This window comes from Benincasa hispida, chromosome 1, assembly GCF_027475165.1.
Source record: "Benincasa hispida cultivar pf3 chromosome 1, pf3_genome.v1.1, whole genome shotgun sequence".
Classification (NCBI taxonomy): Eukaryota; Viridiplantae; Streptophyta; class Magnoliopsida; order Cucurbitales; family Cucurbitaceae; genus Benincasa; species Benincasa hispida.
The window spans coordinates 67680123-67694018 of NC_143478.1; the positions used below are offsets into that span (position 1 = coordinate 67680123).

The 13896-nt window shown below is 35.9% G+C and overlaps 1 protein-coding gene across 3 annotated transcripts; it reads right to left on the bottom strand.

The window, feature by feature from the left end:
• Nucleotides 1–6166: 6166 nt before the first annotated feature.
• Nucleotides 6167–10758, bottom strand: LOC120088869 (nuclear envelope-associated protein 2-like). Of its 3 annotated transcripts, none has more exons than XM_039046319.2 (6): nt 10314–10758; nt 9642–9976; nt 9367–9474; nt 7037–7498; nt 6842–6943; nt 6167–6582 (listed from the first exon to the last, which is right to left on the bottom strand). In XM_039046319.2, exons 2-6 carry the CDS (start codon nt 9837–9839, stop codon nt 6409–6411), a joined length of 1044 nt encoding a protein of 347 aa, XP_038902247.1. In that variant the 5' UTR covers nt 9840–9976; nt 10314–10758; the 3' UTR covers nt 6167–6408. The 3 variants fall into 3 exon arrangements, with proteins under 3 accessions (XP_038902247.1, XP_090164391.1, XP_038902240.1); XM_090308265.1 differs by having other exon boundaries at nt 9367–9470; nt 9638–9976; nt 10314–10576; XM_039046312.2 differs by having other exon boundaries at nt 6842–7498; nt 10314–10626.
• Nucleotides 10759–13896: the final 3138 nt, after the last annotated feature.

The window sequence follows — 13896 nt, forward strand, 5'->3', positions numbered from 1 at the left end:
ACAAATTCTACCAGATTGCTATTAACTTCCACCAGTGTATCTGCATGTTTACACCTAGTCATTCCAGTTTCTTTCAACAAGTCTAGTGTATACTTCATCTGAGACACGGAGATCCCTTCCTTTGATCTTGCTACTTCCATTCCAAGGAAATATCTCAAGTCACCAAGGTCTTTGATCTCGAACTCATCTGCCATTCTTCGTTTAAACTTGCCAATCTTAGCTGAATCATCCCCTGACAAGATGATATCATCAACATAGACAATAAGAACAATCACTTTCCCTTGTGTCGACCTCTTAGTGAACAAGGTGTGATCAGAACGCCCTTGAACAAACCTCCGGGACTTAACAAAAGTAGTGAACCTATCGAACCAGGGTCTAGGAGACTGCTTTAGGTCATACAGAGATTTCTTTAATTTGTAAACCTGATTACTAAACTGTGCTTCAAAACTTGAAGTTGGGTTCATATAGACCTCTTCTTCTAACTCACCATTCAGAAATGCATTTTTTACATCCAATTGATGTAAGGGCTAGTCTTGATTAACAGCAACTTCGAGAAGAACTCGAATCGTGTTAAGTTTTTCCACTAGAAAGAAAGTTTCTAAGTAATCTACCCCATATGTCTGAGTAAACCCTTTTGCAACCAACCTGGTTTTGTATCTATCGAGAGTCCCATCAAACTTGTATTTAATAGTGAATACCCACTTGCACCCGACTGTTTTGTGACCTTTGGGAAAAGTGACCAGATCCCACGTTTTGTTTGTCTCAAGTGCACGCATTTCCTCTGGCTCCCATTTAGGAACTTCTAGTACCTTTCCGTAAGGTAATTGGCAAATCCAGCATCAAACTCACCACTCTTTTTCACCTATTTATCTATACTCGACTGTTGCACGTTTTCAGTTTCCTGTGTATCACTTAATAACTCACTACCACCATCGATCCTGATTTTGTCAGAGTTCACTATATCACCTTCAACATATTCATTATCATCAAGAATAGAGGCACCTTGAGCTGGTTCCGATTCTGACTTTTGGACAACTTCCGGTGGAGCAATAAGGGGAACTATTTCGGGAACTATTTCCTTTTGGAGATTCTTCCTATAGTTGGTTATCCAGGGCACTTGTTTCGTAGGAAGGATAGGGTCATTTGTCTTAGGGATAGGCTCAGGAAACAGATCTATAGAAACAAAATAAGTGGATGTGTTAGCCTCTTCACTAGCAGTCTCCCCTTGAAGAGGACTAACAGGAAAAAAGGGTTTGTCCTCAAGGAAGATAGCGTCCATGGTGACAAAATACTTTCGAGAGGAAGGCTGAAAACACTTATAGCCCCATTGATGAAGTGGATATCTAACAAATACACACTTTTGGGTCCGATGAGCAAGCTTACTCTGGTGAGGACCTCATAAACAAAAACGGTATAGCCAAACACCCTAAAGGAACATCAAGGAAAAGGCGAGTGGACGAGAAAGACTCTTTAAAACACTCTAGAAGTGTTTGGAATTTAAGCACACGGGAGGGCATCCGATTGATGAGATGAGCTACAATAAGTACAGCATCTCCCCATAGATACGAGGGTAAGAACACAGGTATCATGAGAGATCATGCTACTTCAATGAGGTGGCGGTTTTTTTGCTCAACCACCTCATTCTGCTAAGGGGTATAAGCATAGAAATCCTAGTGGACGATGCCTTTAGAGGTCAAAAACTCACGAATAAACTCACGTCTATTGTCACTTCGAAGAATGTCGATTTTAGTGTTGAATTGAGTTTCGACGGTAATGTAAAATTGTTGGAACACCGTCATCACTTCAGATTTTTCAGAAAGGAGAAACACCCATGTAAGACGGGTGTGATCGTCAACAAAGATGACAAACTACCGTTTACCTGATATAGTTGTGACATTAGACGGACCCCAAACATCACTATGTTTTAAATGGAATGGTTGGGAAGGTTTATAGGATTGAGAACGAAAAGAGGCCAAAGGCTGCTTTGTACGAATACAAACATCACAAGATAAAGGCGACACATTCGCATGACGAAATAAGTGGGAAAACAAGTATTTCATATGATGAAAGCTTGGATGTTCAAGACGAAAGTGTCATAATAAAAAAAAAATCAGTTTTTAGAAACAGTAAGAGAAAATAACAAATTAGTCCTAGACAAACTCCTAGAAGAAGAATCACCGGAAAGGAAATAGAGTCCCCTATCATGCCGGACAGTGCCAATCGTCTTTCCCGAGCTCAGGTCCTGAAACAAAACATCATCTAGTGAGCTTTGTAATTCAAATCTCTGGTTATTTTACTTATCGATAGCATATTGTAAGAGATCTTTGGCACATGTAAAACATTTTGTAAAATCAACTCCTAAACTGGAGGCAAATGACCCTTTCCAGCAACTGGGGCAAAGATCCATCTGCAATTCGTATTCTCTCATTTCTAGCGCTTGGATAATAGGAGAGGAATTGGTAAGATGATCCAGTGTAGTGATCAGTCACTCTCGAGTCAAGAATTCAGGATCCATCCCCCTCAACAAAGAAACTAAAGAACTGAGAAGTACCTCATTGGACAATATTGTCAGTCTCAACTGTACCTGGATCAACAAAACTTGTCAGCTTGGGAGCACCATCAACAGCTTCACTAACGAGGGCTCGACTGGATTTAAACTTATCATTTGGAGGATGTCGCTTGCCATTTGGTGGAAAACCGTGTAATTTCCAGTATTGGTCTTTTGTGTGCCATGGTTTCTTATAGTGCTCACAAATTGGAGGAGGCTTTTCATTCTGTTTGTCACTCTCAGATCCAGAGGACTTGACCCTAAACGCAGCAGAGTCCAAGGTAGTGGCAGTTGTGCCATTCATAGCATTTGTTCTATCCTCTTCTAGTCTAACTTATGAGTATACCTTCATAAGGGATGGTATCAGTCTTTGTCCCAAAATCTGGCTCCGGACAGTGTCAAATTTCATGTTCAAGCCAGCCAGGAAATCATAGACACGGTCAGCCTCCTCAATTTTCTAATATTAACCCCGTTCAGGCAATTCCAAACCACTTTGCGATAAAAATCCATCTCTTGCCACAATAGTGACAATTTATTGAAATAGGACGTTACATCAAGGGTCCCCTGCTTGTACTCATATACTTGTTTCCTTAACGTATAAAGTCGTGAAGCGTTCTGTCTTTTCAAATATAGTTTCTGAACAGCTTCCCAAATATCCCGAGCTGATGCTGAATAAAATAGGGGCTTTTTGATCTGAGGTTCCATGATTTTTATCAAAATTAAGCGAATGAGGGAATCCTCCCCCTTCCATATACGTTCCTGAGGGTCCCCAGAGTTCGTTCTTGGTATCTCCTCAGTTAGATACCCAAACTTGTGTCGTGGATCTAAAGGCTAACCCGAATGTGAAAATCTGCTACTGCAAATTAGCCAACTGCTGTTGAAACCTAATGGTCCCGCCATAACCCACAAACTCGACTGTAAATGTAGTAGCCATAGGTTGTTTCTGCCCATAAACCCCTAAAAATGTCGTTTCGGCTGGCATGTTGGAAGTGAGAGTCGGCTGAACAAGGAACTGGGCCGACTGAACCGATTGGTTCGGCTGGACCGGTTGGGTAGGTCAAAGGAAGCAATACTGAATCCTGGTGGCCGTCGAAGCTTGCAGAAGAGATGGCGGCTACAATCTGCAAAGCTTGAACGCTCGAGCAAGGAGAGAACTGCCCGATCGAAGGAAGGCCACGGTATTACTGTGCGACGAAGGGAAAAGGACCAGCTGGATCTGCCCAATCGGAGGCTGGTTGATGCTGCGCGAACAAGGACAGATGCGGCGTGAACAGGGAGCCGGTTGGCTGGGGCACGGCTGCTTCTTCTCTGATTGGTTGCGGTTTGACCTACAATGGCCCGAGAAGTGATCGAAGATAGTGGTCGACGACAGCCTTGATTTTAGCACTTTGGAAATTTTCCACCAGAGTCTCATCTCCTGCTAGGGTTGATGACCGAATTTCTTTTATCCCAGCGACAGTCTCATCACCTTGCTCTAATACCATATTGAAAATAAAGGGTAGAAGAAAGAACACCAAAGTTACAAGGAAAACCCTAGGCCAGAGAGAAAAAACCATGATAAAAGTTTTTATTAATTTTTTATATGCACTACACAGTACAAGAATAGATATAAATAGTCATAGATCAGAAATCCTAGACAGTAGACACCAAGTAAACGAATAAAATGCCCTTAGGGCTAAACAACGTTTTCCAACAGAGTTACCTTAGGTCATCAGATTGAAATAGTCAGTTTTAACAGTAAACAGTCGTTATAAACATATTTTGCATAGGATTTCTCCACTCGCATGTCTCTACGTGAACGATTTTGGGATCACATCGTTTGTATCTAATACAAAGTAGGCCGCATCCATAGTGTCCCCAAGATAAGGTGTGCAATCATATCCTTATACTTATAACCCGTTTTGGCTATATACTCAAGCATGTTCCTCCTTTATGTCTCCACATAAGGTTCAAGTATTCAAACTATAGCCAGGGGTTTGTTAGTTTATTAGATTTAGGTTTTAACATTTTATTCCTAATTTTTCTCCATGAGTTTTACCATCATCTTCTTATTTTTTTCTTTTTCTTCCTAATGTTGCTCTGTTTTTTACTCTGTCATTTTTTTTTTTTAATTAAATCTCCCCTATCATCTTTAGTAATCAATGGAATGCTATCATATTTCTTCAACAATTTCACTTTTAATTCTTCCAATTTGGAAGATCATCAAAGAACAAGTCTCCATTTTTCACTATTTTTTGCCATAAAATGTTCAAGAAAAAAATCCATTTTATGTTCTTTTTTGTTATGTATTACATATTTGATACTTTTCCAAATATTACAAACACTCATTTGATATGTGAATTCAATTAAATAAAAATGTATTTTACAAATTTCTACATATAAGTATTACACTTAATGTAGACAAAATAATATTTTTTATATAATTAACAATCCTACAACATATTTTAATAGTCATCAGTCTTATAATAGTTGAAAGTAGTTATCAAAGTTGATTATTGAAGATGATTTTTGTTGGAGTTTACAGTTCGAGGTGATTATCGAACCATGAAATTGGTCACGTGGAGGTGGTATTAGAGTTGGTCACCAAAGTGTGCCATTAAAGGTAGTTTTTGGAGCCCGAAGTTGTTCGTCAGAGTTGGTCGCGCAAAGGTAATTGATGAAGTTGATCATCCAAAATAATTTTCACCGAAGTATGTAGTCAAATGTGGTTGTCAAAGCTTGAAGTTGGTCGCATGAAAATGGTATTTGAGTTGGTTGTCATAGTTGCTCAGTCAAAGATAATCATCGAAATTGATCATCAAAAGTGTTTTTTGTCGGAGTTTATAGTTGAAGATGGTTGTCAAAGTCTATGAAGGTGGTTATCAGAGTTGGTCATCAGAGTTTGCGTGTCGAATGTGGCTACCAGAACCCAAAATTAGTCATCGTAGTTGGTTGCACGAAGGTGGTAGTCGGAGTTAAGTTACTAGAGTTGTTAATAGAGGTAGTTACCAGAGCCCGAAATTGATTGTCAAAGTTGTCATCAGAAGTGGTTGTCGGAGTTGCTTGCTCAAAGGTGGTCATCGAAGTTGATTTTCGTTAGAGTTTGTAGTCGAAGGTGGTTGTCGAAGCCTACGAAGGTGATTGTCAGAATTGGTCATCGGAGTTTGTTCTCGGAGGTAGTTGCCATAACCCAAAATTGGTCGTCGAAGTTAGTCACACGAAGGTAGTCATTGGAGTTAGGTCACCAGAGTTATCATTAGAGATAGTTGTCGGAGGCCGAAATTAGTCAGCAGAGTTAGTCGCTAGAGTTATCACTAGAAGTGGTTGTCATAGCCTAAAATTGGTTCTCAAAGTGTGACAATGATAGTACCAACAGTGACCAATGGATGGAGCCATTGAAAACATTGGAAAAAGAGAGTTGGAGTGAGTTGGAGTGAATTGGTAAAATATATCAACTTAACTCCACCAACATTTGAAATTAGTAGACCAAACATTGAATTGATATATTATACCAACTCAACTTAACTTATGTTGATGAACCAAACCTCCCAAATGAACACCTCCTAAATGTTAAAATGACTACTACTATGATGTTAGTGTGGTTTTACTTCTAAAAGAAATTAAAATGAACAAACGCCATTCATCAAAAGGCTTTCTACATTTAGATACAGAATCACTTCTCCTGTGATTTTGGGAAAATACCACTGTCGCTGTAAATCTTTTAACATATTAGCATAAAGATTTTCTAGTGGTCTTTCTTCCTTTTCCTAGAGCTAAATGAAGAACAAGGGCAAAATTCTCCTCTACATGCTGCTCCCTATACTGTAAGTCCTCCAAAATGAGACTCCTACCCATACTACTATACATTCTAATGATCTACTTCATCGCTTAGAAAATACTACCAATATCAACATCGACATCGAAACCACAACCTTGAACCCTGACGTTTCCCAAAAGTTCTGCTTTTCGGAATCTGCAGCAGGACCAGCACCACCTTGTTTTCCCGCCAACTGATCTCTCAATTCCTTTATGGCTTTCTCCCGTCGCTCTCCGATCTGTTACAAGCCAAAAGCAATTTAGTTTCATCTATAAGCCCTACTTCAGTAATAGAAACTTATACAGTACGAGGAGGCCAGTTTTATGGTATGGGCCACGAAAGGCAGGTGGGTCCAAAAAGAAAGCCCACCTAGAGAGCCAGTTGATCTAATTCATTGAATCCCAAGAATGTTTTATCAACTAATTTATGTTCAGTGTAAGCCTTTTCTACGCTACAGCTAATAAACCATCAAATTCTAAACAAGTTTAGTGGTTTACTCTTTGAAGTTTCCGTGTCTGAGTGCGAGCTTCTTGCAGACAGAACTCCAGCTTCAAGACCCTCTTTTTCAGCTCTTGGTCGGCTCGTCGTTGTTTCTCTAACTGTTGATAAGAAATTTCAAAATATATAAATGAATGTGAAAAATGATACGAGGAAGTACACTGTACACAGTATAGCCGAATATGTTTGCATACTTGTGATTCCAACTCCTTAGTTTTAAGCTTCCAGTGAGCAGACATCATCTTGATTTCATTTTTGAGTTTCACTATCTCTTCATCTTTGGCCATCAACAACTTATTGATCTTCTCCAAATTTCTGGGGGAAACTTCATCTAATATCTTCCTCAGTTCACAATCCTTGCTCACACCAGATTTGACTAGAGCTTCCATAATATCATGCTCAACTCTCATCACTTCATCCTTCAGTTGCTTCTGAGAAGATTCCCTTGCCTGGAGATCTTTCTGTAGATTGTCAAGTTGTTCTCCTAACCTTTTTACTCGATCTTCATGCTCTTTTATACAAGTGTTCTTTTCGTCTAATTCCTTCAAAAGCACTAAACACTGGTTCTGTGCAGATTGAGCTGATGCAGCACTTGCATCAGCAGTTGCTTGGGTGGCAGCAAGCTGTAATCTTAGTCCATCCAACTCATGGAGATACTGCATTGAAAAACAAATTTGTTACATATACGAATATCACAATGACGAATATTAAGCCAACTCCTCTAAGAAGCTGTACTGAGTTATAATGTATGAAAGAACTCCTATGAAGATAATAGAGAAGCGGTTTACTCTTTGCAGCAAAATTAAAGAAGAAATCATAAACCAAATCCCTCAAGAAAAGGCATTGTTTGGTTGTTTATAACGATGCTTATTCAGTTAGCATGAAACACATTTATGCTTTTACCCGGACAAAAACAAATAAAGCGATTATTATTAATTTCCAAATTTTACAAGAAGATCAAAATATCTTTATAACTTGAAAATGAAAACTTTACTAATCTCATAACAATTATCTACACTCTTTAGATTGCAAGGTACCAGAAACAAAGATCAAAGCAGCCATGTCCAAGTGATAATATTCCGTACAACATTAGATTGTAACATAAGGTATAACTTATGAGTGGTCAAAGAATGCTTACTCAACCTTTCATCAGGTAAAGAGCTAGTCCATTATAAATATACTTCTCTAGCCACGTGTACATAATGATGGATTTCATCAGATCCCTTTTTCATATGTCCTTAACGTTATGAGAGAGATTTAATGATCAAGGGAGGATACAAACAAGACATGCTCACCATTTGGAGCAACTAATGCAAATTTAAAATTGTAAAAAGAAATATCAGTTTTCTACTTTCTTCTTCCAAGAGAGCATAAGGTCTACCTTCCATTCCTCAAAAAGAACTTTTTAAAAAATAATAATTAATAATAACAATAAGGAATTTGATTTACTCCAAAGCCATCATAAAAAACGAAAAAAGAACAAAACAGTTCAACGGATTGTCAGATTGGGAAAGAGAGAAATTGACATCCTATTGTATTAAATATTGTCTATCTAAGCTTGAAATAAATAGTTAATTTGGGGACCCAAAGATCCATTAAAGGGAGGGGGGCCCAAAGGCATAGCTTAGAATCTAGCAACCCACTGATTGGGGAACTCGTAAAAGCCCAATTTACTTCTTCACACGTGAAGGAAAGGATAAATGAAAGATCTATACACCATCCATTGCCTATGTTATGTACATCAAAAAAATAAAAAATAAAAAATAAAATCATTAAAAAGGGAAAAAGGGAAGCGCATTACAACATGAAATTGGCACATGTAAATCCTAGAAGAAGAAAACTGAACAACAAATTGTCTCACATTCAGCAAAATAAATAAATAAATTACTCATCTGTCACAGAGTAAGACGTAAGATTGTTATAAGAAAAGTCATAAGATTGTTATAAGAAACTAAGGATCGATGATTAATTAATCCTTTCCTAATTCCTACTCAAGATAAATGTGATGTGCGATATAACTCCTTTCATTAAAAAAAAAATGAATTGACAATTTGTCCATTCCTTCACTTTTCATTAGTATAGATCAACGGAAATGGATAGATTCATTTAAGTTTTGCCTTCATTTTCCCTCTAACTAACCAACTGCATATTCAAATCAAGCAATTATTTGAATTCAAGTAATAGGAGGGAAAGGAAATAATAATAAAGTAACAAAATAGTACTTTTCCAACTTTCTTCCCATTAAAAAAGAAAGGAGGAAAAAGAGAAGGCAAAAAAAAAAAAAACATTAAGGGAGATGAGACCTCTAGATGTATAGCTTTTTGGGAACTTGATAACCACAGACTGACCAATGAGAGAAAAGTAAAGCAATCACAAGCAGAGCATGATAACCTAAAGCAATAATTAAAATACAATACAACTTCAAAGCACCTGCCCAAGTTTAATCATTCAAACCTAAATCCTAACAGAAGGAAGAAAAATAAAAATTTCAATAAGAAACAGAGTTGGGAGTGAAAACTGAAACCTTGGTGGCAGTAGTTGCAGAAACCTTCAGCTGTTCATCCCTCTCTTCCAATTCCACATGCAATCTCCCAATTTCTTGTTCCATAGTCTTAGCCTTAGTCTCTGCTTCCTGCAAAAACAGCTCAAAAAAATCACTCATACTCGAACTCCCATCAGAAACCCCACAAGGGAAAAATGCCTAAAAAGCGACTTATTGAGTCAAAAGCATGAAAGATAAACAATATAATTCCAAGATAAAGGTCCCCAGAATCCCAAAACATCCAAAAATTCACATGCCTGCCTTGTTTGAGTCTCTTTAGCAAACGATTCTTCCTGAGACGAAAGGCGGCTTCGAGCCTCCTTCAACTCCGCCGCCAACGACACAACATTTCGCCTGAAGCTCTGCTTCCTCTCATTCAAATCCTTCAGCAATGGATCATCCTCTCGAGCAGGACTTGATGATGGCAACGAAGAAAACTTCTCTTGAACAGACATCGAGAGAACAAGATTTGGATCCAAGGGCGCAAAGAAATTTGCCTCTAAACAAGTTCATCCAAGAAATTATGCAGTCTCTTAGAGACCCGCAATAAGTGGTCTCACGAGGTTGCTGTGTGAAACCTAAAGCGATACATCTGCATGTGGAAGAGGGTAGTTGCGTGCATTTAATAAAAAGAGTGGACGAAGGAAATAAAATTTTCTATAAGAGAATAAAGAAATAAATGATTGAAACTCGTTGATTACTCCATAACTTTGACGCAATTTCACTCAAATTTTCAACAGAGCTTCAAAACCCATATTTAACTACATCCTAATAGACAAACCCAGAAATTTCTCGGGAAGTTCAGTCAAACATCAAGAGAAAATGAATATCCATAACCCCACGGTGACTATTCTCATAATAAAACAAACCCATCATCAGAAATTGAGAGATCAATCGAAATTACAGAGAAAAATAGATAGTGGGATCACCATTTTTGAAGGGGAAATGAAAGATCCCAAGAGTTGCAAACGAAAAACGAAATGACCCTTGGTTAGTTGAAGAAGAAGAAGCAGTAGCAGTAGATTAGCCAAGTGGTGGATTGTTCTTGTTCTTGTTCTGGTTTTACACTTGTGAAGAAGGATTAAGGATTAGGGTAGTGAATCAATGGCTATTTTGATGATTTTTTAGCTTTACGGACAGTGAAGGAGTGAATTTCGGGTACCCATTTGATTTGATTAATTGGGTTTAGTTTGAATTGGAAGGATTTGAATTTTGCTTTTTGTCAGTATTGGGGTTTGAATCGACTAGTTGGACAGAAGAGGCCGACAGCAAAGCAATTGGGAAATTTCCCGAGCCTCAGTTTCGGAAAAGTTGACTACTCCGAAGCTAAGATTTTTGTGGTTCGTGAGTTTGATTCGAGTGAGCAAGCGCGGCAAAATTCCAAACCAAATGTTTTGGCTCTTAGTGTTGCACGATACTCCTTAGCTAATGGGCTTGGGCTTTATTTAAGATGTCAAAACAAATAAAACTTTTTTTCTGTTTTTAAATTACGAGTTTAATTCTATTTTGATATTTAGTGTCTATTTGATTTTTAAGTTTTGAAAAGTATCTAAAAGATTTTTAAATTTTTAATTTTGTCTAATAGATTTTTGAATTTTTATTTTGTATTTAATATTTTCGATTATTTCTTGAATGAATAAGGTTAAGAAAATATATGTTTTTTAGTAGTACAATAGGGACATGGAGATTTGAATCAAAGATCTTTTGGCCGCAAACATGACCATATGTCAACTGAATTATATTCACTTTAAAAAAATATATGCATTTTATAGATCATAAGTTAAATGAAGATTTCTCCTATTTTGAGATAACTGATGTTGCATAAGGTCTTTTGGGATAAAATGACTTTTAGTAAAAACTAACATCATTTTGCTCTTTTTGCAAGAAAATTAGATTTTTGCTCCAATGTGACCACATTGCTCTAGGCAAAAATCCAGTGTGGCTGTGTTGTGCGCTATATTGGTTCAGTGGGATTTTCATGGTCAAAATCAACTTGATGATCTTTAAGTTCTAAGTTGTTAGTTAGCTCTAAATCCTCCTAGATTAGTTTGGACCAAATATTACGAGAACCATCCATCTCCTTAAAAGTCTATATAAAACTCTTCATTCTATCTATTCACTGCTATAAAAAAAATTATATTATTTGACGTTTTTTCGCAGTCAAATATCAGTGTTACTTGATGTTTTTAAAAACGTCAAGTAATCCAATTTCAAGAATAAGAGAAATTTTTTTATTGCCTAAAAGCGTCAAGTTGTAATTTACTTGATACGTTATAACTGTCAAGTATATGGGATCTCTTGACTTATTTTAGGTGTCAAGTAATCTAAGTTCTTGACATTTATTATAGATCAAATCTTTCATTACTTGACAGTTTTTACTTGTCAAATATAATTTCTTCTCGACACCCAGGAACTGGCAAGTTAAAAAGAATACTTGACTCGTTTTGCTTGTCAAGCTTGTTTTTTTTTTTTTTTTCAAAATTGTACTACTACAAATTACTGTATAATTTCCTATTTTGAAGTCCAACAATAATATAGAAATTACAAATAACACATATATTGAACTCTTTAAATTTGTTCAATCATTTGAAACTTTTCACCAACCTAGCTAAGAAAAGTGCATATATATCCTTGAACATAGTTGTCATCATATATACTTACAACATAAAATGTTTACAAAATTCATAACAAAGTCCATACATGAACAATATAGCTAATTTGTAAGTTCTATAGAAGGCTATCAAACCCACCATGCATATGAAAATTTTCAAAAAGAATGTTCGATCCCAAATATAAACTAAAACCCCAAAAGAACAAACTCAAATATCTAAAATTCCAAAAATTACACCAACTATATAGATCTAGGTACTCCATATGATTAACACACACGTTTCCAAAATTACAATATGAACATTCTACCAATATATCCAATATCAACAATATATGCCTAATTCATATCTTCGAAAAATTGAATGACACTATCCAAAATATGCAGATTGTCACCACCACATGTGGGAATCTAAAAATTCAGCTAGCTCTACTCGCACCTCATCCAATTCAAATTGATTGTACGAGTCACTCGTATCAATCTAATCTAAAGCCCAAATATTGAAGCTAATACTTTTTTTTTTGTCAAATGTTATATATTTGAACTATTGAGAATAATGCAAATAGGTATTAATTAACAACATACCGAATCTGGAACTACCTTGCTCCCTTTGGTGATAATATTTCTCATGTATCTCATCACATAATATTCACATTCAGTGGTTTCAACTTGTAAAGGACATTGCAATAATACATAAACTAAAATAATTTATGTTGCATACACAATAGGAATAACCTACATATACATAAACTAAAATATTCTTATACTTGCTTTTACGATTTTCCATAATGTTTGTTTTCGACCTTTTTGAATATTTTTCTAGGATCAAAAGATCGCAACAACCCTATGCCAAGTAATACTCAGAAAATAGTAAAATAAAGTAAACTTTAAAATGACGAAAAGCATCATAGGACAAGAAGTTAACTTACGTATCTGTTAAGTATCTGATATCTACTTGAGATGATGTTCGTAATTAATCAAGATAATAGGTGAATCATCATATGCTTTAGTAGCCAGTAGTCCCCAATGACCATTAAATAAAATACAAGTAGTATATGTTTACTGTTAGTACAAGAACTTTCAATGAATTGACTAGTAAAAATTTACTTGTCCTGGATTAAAATGAGCAAAAACGATTTGATTTTCTTGTGAAGTCATTAATCTGCTACATAGGTTCCGAGCCCTAATTTCTTGAGTGGTTTCTCTAGCAGATATAAGGGATAGGTCAACAAATATGTAATTCGAATGGTATTAAATGTAACTACAGGGGAAAAATGGTATTTTTGGGTCAGCTATACTTACGAGCAACTTGTGAATGGTCATCGTACTGTTGACTAGTTATATCCAATGGACACAGAAATATTTCTGTAGTACTAAGAATGCAACTGTCAGTCTTTAATGGAGTGTCCGATAGTTAACGGATGGTGAACAATTTAATTAAAGAAGTTTAAAGAATTATTCACGTACTATTGGAATTTCAAACTATAGGTCCATGATGTTTCCTCTGTAGCTCAACAGGAATTAATGAGAATCAATTTTTGGATTACTTTGAATTATTCAAATTAAATGAGGGAATTAATTATATGTGATATAATTAATGTAATCTAATTATATATGATATAATTACTATAATGAATTTTGATACATTATCATATAAAGTTTATTTGAGAAGAAATAAATATTTGAATACGATTTAAATATTGATTATATGAATTTGATTCATATAATTAAATTTAATATAAATGAGATTTATATTAAATGTCAATAATGAAAAAATAGAAACTATAGATTATGAGTTATATTTGATGTAACATATAGTTTAATATATATATTATATGATAAGGTAGTTATCATATAAATATATATTAAATTGATTTATGAAAATGAATTATTTTATTTTATTT